The 13,375-nt window shown below is 39.9% G+C and overlaps 1 protein-coding gene and 1 non-coding gene across 2 annotated transcripts; both read right to left on the bottom strand.

Annotated features, from left to right (window-relative positions):
- Window positions 1-2,712: 2,712 nt before the first annotated feature.
- Window positions 2,713-10,328, bottom strand: LOC109767072 (uncharacterized). The gene is made up of 12 exons (XM_020325829.4): window positions 10,004-10,328; window positions 9,162-9,272; window positions 8,250-8,363; window positions 7,889-8,007; window positions 6,961-7,007; window positions 6,777-6,877; window positions 5,882-5,969; window positions 5,029-5,137; window positions 3,744-3,900; window positions 3,549-3,620; window positions 3,117-3,230; window positions 2,713-3,015 (listed from the first exon to the last, which is right to left on the bottom strand). Exons 2-12 carry the CDS (start codon window positions 9,264-9,266, stop codon window positions 2,923-2,925), a joined length of 1,119 nt encoding a protein of 372 aa, XP_020181418.3. The 5' UTR covers window positions 9,267-9,272; window positions 10,004-10,328; the 3' UTR covers window positions 2,713-2,922.
- Window positions 10,329-12,278: 1,950 nt separating this feature from the next.
- TRNAC-GCA (transfer RNA cysteine (anticodon GCA)) lies at window positions 12,279-12,350 on the bottom strand. Its single transcript has one exon. It is a non-coding gene; the product is annotated as a tRNA-Cys (tRNA).
- Between the last annotated feature and the right edge of the window lie 1,025 nt (window positions 12,351-13,375).

Genomic DNA, 13,375 nt, shown 5'->3' with positions numbered 1-13,375 from the left:
GCAGGTCGGGACAGGATGCGGGGTCTGCTAGAGTTGCTCTAAAACAATCACTCCACACCCCGCAAAAAAAAAAAAAAAAAACAATCACTCCACTTCAAAATTCACTAAAAAACAAAGTTGTCAAGCATGAGGAACGCCTAGCTTAACAAGACTAAGAAAAGGAAAGACTCAACAAAGATCAACTATCAACCAATAATAAAGAAAAATGGAAAAACAGGTCGCACATAGAAGAGCAGTGCGGCAAAGCGCACGTCCACAACCGAGCACTAGCCGCAACCCAGTGGCGACCAAAGGGATACAGCACGACGATCTTTAACTATAGTTAAATGCGATCGATGGACATGCAACTGTAGTTGCACGCCCATGCACGGACGTGCGACTGCAGTTGCGCACGATCTGTTGGCATGCAATTGTAGTTTTGTGTGGTCGACGAACGTGGTAAAAATAAAACCAACACACATAAAAATAAAGGTACCAATCAAACTGGTCAAAATAATAAATAGAAAGGACATATTCCGCTTTGCGCAAAATAAGACTGAGATTAGCAAAACAATTTTTCTGAAATGAGTTCATTTTTGTTTCACAGTATTATTTAAAAGCACACAAAAACAAAAACAGAAGTACCAATCGAACCGATCAAAATAACAAATAGAAAATAGGAAAAGGACATGTTCCGCTCCATGTAAAATAAGACTGAGATTTAGTAAAAATGTTTTTCTCAAATGAGTTTATTTTCGTTAGCCATGTATTGTATTAATTATAGTTAATTCATTAATGTTTTCTAGGCAATTAATATGTTTTTTTAGTAGAACGGTGTGATGTTTCTCTCAAATCCGTGAATTTTTTTTCAAAATCTGGTGAACGTTTTTCAAATTCGTGAACTTTTGTTTACAAAAATCGATGAACTTTTTTCAAATCCAGTGAACTTTTTTGAAACCATGATTTTTTAGAAAATTTATTAACATATTTTTTTATTTTCGTGAACATTTCTTTTGAAAATCTGTGAACTCTTTTTTCAAAATCCATGAACCTTTTAAAATTTTGTCAATTTTTGTTTCTTTTTTCCAAATAATTTATACTGCAACTATAACATGGGTCAAATAGATTTGTTTTCGAACAGAACACAACAAAGTTGTCGTGGTACAATGGTTCTATAGCAAAGTGTATCGATAATGCCATGTGGGTTCGAATCCCACGTATGGCGCTGAGTGCGCCGTAGAGGAGCACTCCAAGGAGGCACGACAGGGTGCCGTGCTTAACAGCACGGTAGAGTAGCCGGTTCCCATGGCATAAAGAATATTAGAGATGTTGCAGAGCTTCATTGTGGCTAGGGGACCTTTGCCCCCCTCCCCCAATCCAAAAATACTGTAACTTGTTTTTTTAGGGGATAAAAACACTGTAACTTCTAGACATGCATGTATGAGTCTCATAACTGAGTGGGACTAACTAGCCCATCCCACTTAAATTGCGTTACTGGGATCCTATTTGTATACAACCTTGAAGTGTAATACTATCCTCCGTTCTGTATCCTTCAAACGTTTGAAGTGTGATATTTCCAATCGCGAGTGCATTTAAGTGGGGGATCCCACTTGTGCCCACATGATTTGTGTATGTTCTGACGGGATGTCTGGTTATCACCCCTAAATGTACGGATTGAGGTGGAACAAGAACACATCCAAGAAGCAAACTGTACCAACCGCATTGAATCGGCTCCATTGAATCGTTGGTTTGAATCATGCACCCGCCGCAATGACCGAACCTGCATAATAAATTCACCGTTTAAGGAGGTCGTGATTAAGATGATGGAGGTAAGACGAGTATAATTTTGCCGAAAACGATCTAAAGAAACACTAGAATGATCCTAATTACTCCCACCGTTTCTAAATATTTGTCTTTTTAGAGATTTCAAATGGACTACCACATACGGATGTATATAGACATATTTTAGAGTATAGATTCACTCATTTTGCTCCGCATGTAGTCACTTGTTGAAATCTCTAGAAACACAAATATTTAGGAACGGATGGAGTAGATTGTTAAGTGCCGATAACGGCCCCTTTATCATTAATTCTTTAATGGTTTTGATCAGCTTGATATACTCGAGAGATCAACACGGACTTATTTATCTTTATTTATATATATGTATGTATGCCTAGCTGCCTCTTCTCGTGTCCGACTGGATCAAGCAGCATCATGGTCCTGTGCCTAGATGATCTTTGTTCCTCAACGGCATCAAGCTTGATCTTTGATGGGGGTCGATGCCGGTGATGATGGCGTTTGCAGACGTCCTTCTACTTATCAGAGGCATTGTCGACAAGTTCGTTGGATTGTGACAATGGTTTAGTGTCATCATTCATCAAACACCGTGTTTTCATCATTCAGACGACAAGAATTCTGCCGGTTGTAACTTCAAAAATTGCCTGAGGTTGTTTTAGTTCGAAGAACGGCATAGACAAAAAGCATCGCCGCTGTTTCCACATTAATTCAAGTCAGTTCTCATCCACAAGAGGTCTTGAGCACATCAGAATGCAACGCCAGGGCCTTCTAAATAACTAAATTGCCGAAATTTGTTGTAGAACAGAGGAATCACCACATGAACCGACTCGTATGCAACACTAGCATTACCACATTCCCACAAATTCAGCAAATAACTATCCAGGTCCAGCATGGGATAGTTTTGCAAGAAGCAAATTGCACAACTGCACCAACAGGGAGGCGTACGAACTGATGATTTGATGAGTGCATCTTAAACGCACATGTTTTTGAACACATACAGACCGGAAACAACCAAGAGAAATATCATCCATGTAAAACATAGTTTGTACTATCTTGCTCTATAAGTATGAAAAGTTACATTGTCATACCTCCACATATGAACGTCTGAATATTTTCTGATGATAAAAAGGGGGCTAAAATGGCTATTTACATTCCAAAAACAAAACCATTCGAGTAGCATGGTATGTATAGCGCACTATTGTTCTCTGCAATCGGCTGCCTGAAAGGATTTACCTGTATCTGGATGAGAAATGACAGATGATGAAGGTGTCAGTTTGATCGGCGCTCCATAATGCAACAGCAAAAGAGATAACGAAAGACTGAGCATATATTGGACATACAGGGAGTCCCAGGGGTTGGCCAGTTATGGAGCTTATGCAGCAAGAGGCCAGATGAGCAGCTTCTTCGCAAAAGTCGGTAAAGATTGCAGGAACTCCAATTCCCCTAATCATTTCCTTGAAACGAAATAGAATACAAATGATAATTAGCACCGACTTCTTAAAATGAAAAGCCTCTTACAAATATAGCTGAGGCAGTGTATATGTGAAATGCCAAAACATGCTTCCATGAATCATGTAGCTGATGGAGTATTACAGAAACAAGAGATATCAATTGACTGCATGCATTTTTACTTTGAAATCATCAATTGAAGTTATAACTTGAAGTACTAGACAAAAGGAGGGAGGATACAACAACATAGGATCAAACAGTTGAAGTCATAAATGCATGCTACAGTATGAAAATAACTTGTTTATTATGCATTCAATACTTACAATAGTTGGCATCCAACTAGGATAAGCAGCTACACCCGCATTTGGGGCAAGTATAAGATGAGGATTTGAATCCTACCAAGAAACAAATTATTAGTAGGGGGAAGTCAGCCATACATGAAAATACTTGACTGTCAAACTGACAGGGAACTTCACATTTTCCCTTTTAAATAAGTCAAGAGTTACTGTTGAGAGAACCTTTACTATATCACCATATCTCTCATGATAGAGTCCTTTCCATATTTTCAGTGTCACCTCACTGCAATTCAAGTTCTCAGAGGCAATAGAAGATCTACAATGGCAGCTCTCACCAGAACAATTTGGATAGCTGGAAATATTTACAACTTCACCATCCCTGTAAGCAGCCATCATATCAAAATCACAAAAAAGAGCAGGTACTCCAAACCAATTATACTACTCAGTATTTGGAAATAACTGTATATGTAATACCTGTTGAAAATAAGGCTACCACTAAAATAATTCTGAAAACAGGCAACATACTGAACATCAATGTTAGATCTACAAGATTTCTACCACTATCAAACATATGAAGGCTAGTATTGCGTGTATCATCGACTTAAAACTTGGATAGACTAAATTCGATATGAGTCAACTGGCAATCTGATCACACATGAAATAACAAATCACAACATGTACTTGCAATGCAACAGATGGAGAGTCGGACATGCTTTTGTACATAGACAGAGGAGAGGTCACGGCGATCGGCCATATGCAAAGGAGAGGCGACAACAATCGGAGACCTGAGTAGTTGTGTGGAGCACAGCACTGCCCAGAATCCTTATCACACGGCACCCATTTTAGGTCCCAGGTCCCAGTTTTCGCCATTCACATGCTGGCACACTTGACCAAACAGAATTCAGAGAACACATGGAGATGTATTCTCCTCCTCTAGTCGACCTTAAGCATTTGATTTTCTTATCTAATTGGTTCTCTACCTCAACCTTATTGATCTTAAAGGAATTTAATGCCTCATCTTCTGCTTTAAGTTAAAAGATGTAGCACCATCTTCTATGGACGTCATCATACTATTTCCTTGTATTAGACAATATTGCATTCATTCCACATATGTCTAAATGGTTAAATCTAAAGGTGAAAGATTGTTCTCCCATATAGCTGTGAATAGATTTCGAGGTTGGATTGCACACAAGCAAGACAGTTATATCCTCTGACTATGGAAAAAAACAGAAGTGAATCAAGTTTGCACAAACGAATAATGCGATCAGGCAACATAAACAAGAATTCTGAACATGACACCCCCTAAATTATTTCCAGAGTCTAGGTTAGTGTTCAACCTTTTCTATTTAAGATGACTAACTGGAGGCAGATTTCTATTTAGCTCTGATAAATAAAGGAACGATAAAATATTGATGGGGAAAAAGTAAGTATATATATATATAAAGTTGTCAGGCAAACACAAGGAAATATCAAACATTAAAATAAAAAATCAGCTTCGGTGGCTAGCCTGGATCTTGGAACTGCTGGCCCCACAAGTTCAATGCGAAGGTGGACACCTGGAAATAGTGCACGTAGTTCTGCAAACACCGCAAGCTGAAGCAACTCTTTCTCAGGTCCTTCAGATATTTAGTAGATAATGTGCATGAAGAAAGCAAAACATCAGTGCCTGCTATCTGGTTGAAAGAGCTATACAGTACTTAAACAAAGATATTTCTCCTATGGCAAGTTGTGGTAAAATTGGAACCATGACATAATTAAAACTTGATTGTTGTGTTGTTGAGTAGTAACCAAAGACAAGCTAAGATACACTATTTGCATTCAAAGTTTCGAAGATATTGTAAGTTATAACACTGTGAATTTTGTTCTTGCTTTTACGGAAGAGAAGGAGTATAGAAATTTTGTCTCATTGAACAGCCTACAAAGCTTTCAACGTTTGCTGCAATCTGCACAATAACAGCCTAAGAAAGTTCCTGCCATGAATTAAGTACAATATTGCTTACTACTTAATGGCATGTACTTGTGCCCAAATATTTAGTGATAATCCTGTACAACCAATACAATGTGGGGCGAATGTAGTCAATGAAACAAATGATAATACCAGGAGATACTTATACTTCTGAAATAAATTTCAGCAGACATTAAGAAGTTTACCAACACTTCAAGCCTTTGCAAAAAATGCAATCATCCACAACTAGCCCTAGCATAGAGTGAACCTCAAAGGCATTTTAAACCAGCTTGGCCCAATAAAGAATGACGCTAGCAGGAACCACTGAAGCAGCTGGCTACCATGGAACAACCGGACTTACACAGATGCATGCAAGCACTCTACATGTCAGAGAGCTGGACATAACAGATTTTACCTAAATAGTGAATGTGCAGAGTGTCATGCCCATCATATCTTGAGGTTTGGATGCGAGATAGTTGAAGGCAATGATATAGAGTAAGTGGCTGCAAAATTGAAGCAAGTGCTGTGAACACTGGCCCATAATGAGATTGCACAGTAAGACAAAATGGGGCCGCAACTGTACACTATACTAAAACAGCAGCATCTCCCTGTCTGAAAAATGCTATATAAAATAAACTGTGCCCCCCTTAACTTCAATTCCTCCCTTTACTCACTTCGCAATTAACATTGCTCAGTATCAGACCACTTATAATTAATGAAATTGATACTATCCAAGACATTCCAAGTTTCATGCTACATGATGACATCAAGATGGATTATCTCAATGTAAATAAAACCTTTCGCACATATCCTATATACAACCATTGTATTAACAATGCACTGACCAACACAAATTCTGAAATTATCGCTCCATTCACATGAGAATTTGGTACACCTTATTTTGTTTCTGCAGACACATACTTGTTCACCCATGCAATCATCAATTCTAGCACATTTAGGGTAAATGGTTCAAACCCACAAACAGTAACCAGAATAGTATCTTGTTTTAGGCAGTGGATGTGTTTTTGTGTATGTTTCTTTGTTTGTTAAGGAGTTCTGTAACCAGTTGTCTCTCCTTAGTTTGGACCTTTATTTTGCCCTCCTAATATGTTCAAACAGAATACCTCATACCCCATGTGTTCTTATTAACAAAATCAAACCCACCAGATGACATAATGAGTGACAGGATATTTAAAGAGTACCATTTCTGAAAACTAATACTCCCTCCGTACAAAAATAATTTGAACTAAAACCATGTCACTTATTTTGGGATGGAGGAAGTATATCATAAGATATTATATTGCACATACCCAGTGAAGTAAAACTGCCACAGGTGAATGTAAAGGAAGGGATCTCCACTGAAAGTAGTCTTCCCAGCTTGCCAGGGGTGCGGGCACAGGATTTTCAGGCTCTATGGTTCACAAAAAATGTGATATTTTTAATTACAGTGAAATAAACACATTTCCAGCAACCTCACCAAATCCAGAGATGCACCTGTACATGGGCAAAGTGAGCTTTCCATGTTCCATTCAGTTGTTATGCTGTACATTATGCAGAACAATACAAAGTCAAATTATCAGACAGTAACGATGGAATAAAGAAATAACAATTTTAAGCCATGTAAATAGTTTGTTTAAAAACTAATTAGCCACTGAGACATTTATACCCACATGGAAATGGTGAAGACTGATTCCTAATGACCAGAAAAAGAGAGCATGTAGAAAGACTCGAAATTATTCAAGTTTGATCTATAGGATGAAAAAAGTGATAGAATTGACTACATAAAAAGTTGAGATACAAAAGCAATTCATCATTATACAAAAAAGTTACCCGCACCCTCATAGGCCATTACAAAACTCTTTTGATGCCATATATGAAGTTAAGCGAAAAATATGAAGATGAACACAAGACTCTATAAAACAACTTCCAAAAAAATTAGCAGAAAAATCACTACCATCAGCCAGTCGAACTGTATCAGTTCAAACATTCAAAATAAGTATATAGATCACAGGAATTCCCTCCTGCTCCGACCATAATAGCTTAATAGGAGAAGTGAGTTCCCAAAAAAGATAGCCATAAGATCTTTAGACTTAACTAATAGCGTTCCCAATACATGGAAGATCATACATTGATAACATGATATCATATAGAATATCAAACTGGATGGCTAAGAGTGCCTCCTCAACAAACAATAGAGTTCATTATTATGTTTATTAATTGACAAGACCATTCCAGGGCTGCTCTTCTGCCACTGGCACACTGAGCATTTCTTAGTGTGTTCATTTTGCTCTTTCTTTCAGTTGTTCGGCTGATCTTCTCTAAGGCATGTACAGTTTTCTAATCATCAATACAACGAGACACAATGCTCATTGAGTTTTCTTGAATAGACTAGTACGTCATTATGCTATTTTCTTTTACAAACCTCAGGTCCTTGACAGAAGCAATATCTGGGCCACACATGCATCCTGATTTCCAGAGTCCTTTCAGGTGAACTTTCATTGACTCCAAAAATAAGCACCTCATACTTCGTTTTGTATGATTCTAAAATTAATAAATGTGTGTGAGAAAACAAGACATTACAAAGCAATGAGGAAACACAAGCTCTTTAATTTGCATAAAAAGGTAACTTAGAAGGCCAGGTGAGTTAAGTGCAGAACATGAATGAAGGCAATGGTACAAAATCATTTCAAGAATCTAAGGTAGGACCATGAAAAACTTCAGGCACAAGAAAAATGAAAAATTACAGAGAAACGGAATATCACTATTTTGAAGACAGGAAGTACCAGAGCATGAGGTTCGACGGAGAATGTGAACGGAAATTGGCTGAGCATATCAATGCGACTCATTTGTGTTGCAAGCCTTGCACATTCTTCTTTATGAACTTTCCAATGTATGAACTGAAAAGGGATTGCCAAATTAATGCATGAAAAATATATGTAAAAGGAGAATGACAAGTGATACAATTATAGAAGAATTTATTTCCTAGTACACTGCTATAAACTCCACTGACCCTGTCGATAGTGCTACATGGCCCCTAAAGTCGCGTTTCCTAGTATAATTCTGCTACCTCTGTCAAAGAATCAAACTGCTGTTGATGGTTATCAAATAGCCCTCCATTTCTACCGCATGATGCATAGCCTACCAACCCTTTTCAACATGAAGTCTATCAAACACCCCAACCATCCTGAAAGGCTCAAGCTTAAGCGAATATAGGAGAAATACTCCTTTCAAAATGCAAAGTGAACAAAAACACTTGTCTGCAGTTTGATATCTCCTGATGCCTGATGATTCCCGCCTTGTGTTTATGGCTTATTTAAAACAACGACCATCACAAATTTACAACGATGTAACTCAATCCTAATGTACCTGTGAGCCTCCAAGAATCAAGTGAACCCATTTCTAGCAATATTTTCACCGAAAGGTTGCATGATCAACTAATTTGTAGTACATTCCTCAATCTAAAACCACCAAAGAAAAATCAATCTAGAAGCACAAAAACCTCAATGCTTACAAAGCTCACGTAGACACGAGTCCAAATGTGCCCATTCCTTAGCCATATTTCTCTATTCAGAGTGCTAATGACATGCCATTCATTCTTGGAGCTAGAGCACCCACTCGAACTTGCAAACCCTCCCCCCAAATTTCAAGAACTAAATAAATTGTAACGGAACGGAAGATAAAGGGATAGGTGCTACCTGGTGGTCTTTCGAGCAGTAGGCTACGGCCCCGCAGCTGCCGCACCGCCGGTTGGCGCCGCTGGCGCATGGATCCTCCACTATCCCCTTCGCTGCACACTCCATTATCGTCTGACAAAGAAAAAAGAAGGGAAGGTGAACTCTTCTAGGAGTGACAAAGACGGCTCCGGCCCACAATAAAGCTGCACAGTCACTGCATTTTTTCTCCCGGGTGCTAGTGGTAGTGGCTGCTGGCTGGTGTCTGTTCTGTTTATTTAATATTGCTGGTTGCTCAATCCTAAGTACCATGTGAAGTTGTGAACTGACCAAGTTAGATTTTTTTTTTTCTGGAGTAGTGATTTAAGCACCCTGTGCCCTGTACTGTATGCGCAGGTGACTGGTGATTATTAAGCTGGAAACTGTGTTCAGTACTACACTATTGCAAGAACGCAAAATCTGCACCCTGCCAACTATGCATACTAAATTACTACTACCTCTGTTCCTAAATATAAGACGTTTTGGCAGTTCAATTCCAACTCCCAAAACGTCTTATATTTAGAAACAAAGGTAGTAATTCTCAACCCTGCTGGCATCCTACCAACCATAAGCATGTTACAAATTTCTGCCTAGTTTGTTGTTTCCAGTTGAAGAAAAAACAACTTAGTAGTATTTTATTTGAGAAGATAATGTATGTAACTTTAACCTGCTTTGCAGTTTGTTAAGTAAAATTTCTGGTTTGCGTCAAGAATGTACTGTAGCTAATAAGCCTGGACCTTAAGCAACATTTCTTCAGAACAATTCAAGCCCAGCATCCAAAAAGACACGGGGAAGTAGGGGAGGATGGGGAGAGGGAAATGTCTTACGGGGCTGAAGCCTGTGGTGATGTTGACGGTGAGGAGGGAGATCTCGTCGTCCTTGGGGCGGAAGACGGCGGGCTGTGAGGTGGAGGTGGAGGAAGACCACGCGCTGACCAGTGATTCTGTGAGGCGCTTTTGGGCACGGCCGGCCGGCGGGCGATGACCGGGAGGGGAGGAGCTCGGAGGGCACCGACGGCGGGCGGAGTGGGCGGCGACGGTCGAACGGGTGGACCGGGGGTAGAGCGGCGACGCACGGACGGGTGGCGGGCGAGGCGGCGGCGGCGGCGGCGGATCCCTAGTTTTCTCTGTCTCGCTGTCGCTCGGTTTGCGGCTGGCCTGTTCGGGCTGAGACAGTAACAGTGACATGCCCCCTCTCTAAACCGTCCGATCGAGAATCAACGGACAGATCAGGATGAAGCTACAGAAAAAATACCAACAATAGGAGACGTGAAGTTTTTGCACCCGAGCTTAAATTCGAAAAATATTCTAAAAATGTTCAAGAAAATCTGAAATTTTCTTATGGCAAACTTTGACAAATGTTCTAAAAGCTTGCAAAGTTTCATCATGAAATCACATTTGTGAAAGTCATGGCAAAAGAAACAAAATCGATACTCTGAAAATACTGCTTTACTTTCAAGAGCATTCTGAAGCATTAATTTTTATTTTTCTTTGCCACGACGTCCTCAAATGTGATTGTGTGCTGAAATTTTGCAAGCTCTTAGAACATATGTCGAAGTTTGCCTAAAAATATTCAGATTTTTCTTAACATTTTTTAAATGTTTTTCAAGTTACTGTTCACCCCGGCCTCATTTGAGCTCGGGTGTAGAAGGGCGCTTTTTAACAATAGGGGCAAAGAGATATATCTCCTCCACTCTCAAGTCCTTCTCATGACCACCGCTCGAGGTAGGGTTGCTCCCGATTATTATCACCCCGCAGTATGGGCGGCGGCGACATGCTTCGTCGCTAGAGGTAACCTTCCATCTCACAGTGGGCATAAAATCCGATGTCCGAAGTCAGGATACATGATAGTAGTTGCCAGATCTCATATAGTACCTCCGTACCAAAATATAAGACGTTTTTGCAGTAATTGAACTGCAAAAACGTCTTATATTTTGGTACGGAGGGAGTATGAGTGTGTTTTATGTCTATTCACATAACTTGCACGTCATTGATAAGTAGTTGTCAGTTTAAGTGTTCAACTTGCCTAATGGTTCCCTTCACACAACTTGCACGCGCGACTGATGTAGTTGCCTCTGTTTTAACTGTTCGACTTGCCGAGTGGTTTGACAGGTATTTTTACATTGACATTGCTATGTTCCTTTTTGCTACTAAAACTTGCTACGCTCCAATGTACATGTGTTTGCACTCAGAGTTCTTTATACACACATCTGCTGTTAACTATGTAGCCATCTACGCGGGATTATCTACTTTTGTTTTTTATTTTTCTCAAAACTTGCCTAACACTTGATAGCTATTTGCATCAACTGCACTTGAAACCTTGACTCACTGGATGTTAATGAGCCAATACCTGGCGCGAGCCAAAGAGCGTCCATTTGGAATTATGCATGATCTCATAACCAAGGTAATGAAGAAAGACAAGAAGGGGCCAAGGGATTACGGCAAGCTGCACGTAAGAGTTTTTTCTACTCAACATCATTTTTTTGCATCAAACCATGGCAAACTTCATAAAGCTAGTCGAGGCAATTCCCACACATAGCATAGGCAAAAATCATACAAACATTTGTGAGGGGTAATCACAGACATAATTTCTAGACAAGTCATACAAGAAACACTAGCAACTCAAACTCACAACATAAGCAAGTCATGCACACAACATCGACACAGTGACACAAATTATATCAAGCAAGTCGCACATAACGAGAAAGGCAACACATAAACACAAGTTGTGCATGCACAAAACATGAATTGGCTTTTTTAAACAAGTTTGATGAACTATTCTTAGATTCTCTTGAAGGGCCCTAATTGGATAGATGTTCTTCGAGATGTCTAAAGATATGTATATCAGTTTATCATGCTCTACAGAATACAATGCACAATTTTCTGATTTTTTAAGTAGCTAATCTATTGGAATAGCAGCAACCATGTAATGCAAGCATAACAATTATCTCAAAGAATAACCGTCATGCCTAAGATGCATAATGGGATTGAGAAGGAATAAAGCTAATAAGGTAAAACAAGAGTAAATACTAAATACTTGCGAAAAAGTGTGGAAAGCCAAGACAGTAGTTGAAAAAGGAAAAAAAATAGAAAAAAAGACAATAGGGCCCAACCGGGTTTGAACCAGTGACCTATTGATCTGCAGTCAATTGCTCTACCACTGAGCTATGGACCCATTAATATTATTTCATTTTACCCTAGTATATATATAATTACACAAACAATAAGATTGGCTATGGGCCAGTATCCTTGTGTTTAAATATTAATTGGTTCACTATGTATTGTTAATGCAAATTAAAAATTAGTTTGCATCCTTACAGATTTAGATATGGATTAGAATGCTAGTGTTTATTTTTACATGGTAATACATGTCTTATTTATATCGTAAGGATCATAGTACAAGCCATGTACGTACCGACCTGGCAAAACTGAAAAAATAACAGAACGCTAGCCTTTGCACAAAGGAACACCAACCAAGGAGTAAAAATACAAACAAGACCGAAGAGCTTGACATCAACGCCCGTCACTTGTCTCTGGCACCACCACAACAGCCACCAAAGAAAAACAATGGCGGATCACCTCCACACCCGAGCTCGACACAGCTCCATCGCTGATATGCAGCTTTGCGGACCTCCAAGGTGGCTCACCAAAGGCGAAACCACTACCCTTGAATGAATTAGACCGGGGCAACACCCCATACACGCAATCGAACTCCAAATCTGGCACCCCCACATGACTAAGATGTCGAAGGAGGAAATCATACCTGACATCCATGTACCACGAACCCAGCACATGATCCACCATTTTTCTGATGCCGTCAATGTAGACCACAATCTGCATTCACCCCTGGACTACCTCCCAATCTCCGCGCCGGCACTGGAGAAAACGTCGTCACAACGGTGGAGCCCGAGGACATGGGTCCACCACGAGGATGCCGCCGCCACCGTACCATCCTTGCTTGAACAGATTGGATTCCAAATCCATCCCCAACCATAAGACCAATCGCCTTGTCGGAGTAGGATCTGAAGAAACTTTATACAGCACCACCATCGCCGCCGCCGAAGCCAAGACAATGAACAACCTAAAAACTAAGCTACTTTGGCCTAAAACTATCCATACACATGGATCCGGTGACCCCCCACACCACCGACGACTGAGGTCGTCAACGGAGGGGAGCCTGTCGTGGAATTGTCACGGCAG

The sequence above is a fragment of the Aegilops tauschii genome, chromosome 5 (assembly GCF_002575655.3).
Source record: "Aegilops tauschii subsp. strangulata cultivar AL8/78 chromosome 5, Aet v6.0, whole genome shotgun sequence".
NCBI classification, from domain to species: domain Eukaryota; kingdom Viridiplantae; phylum Streptophyta; class Magnoliopsida; order Poales; family Poaceae; genus Aegilops; species Aegilops tauschii.
This window is presented reverse-complemented; position numbering and strand designations above follow the sequence as displayed.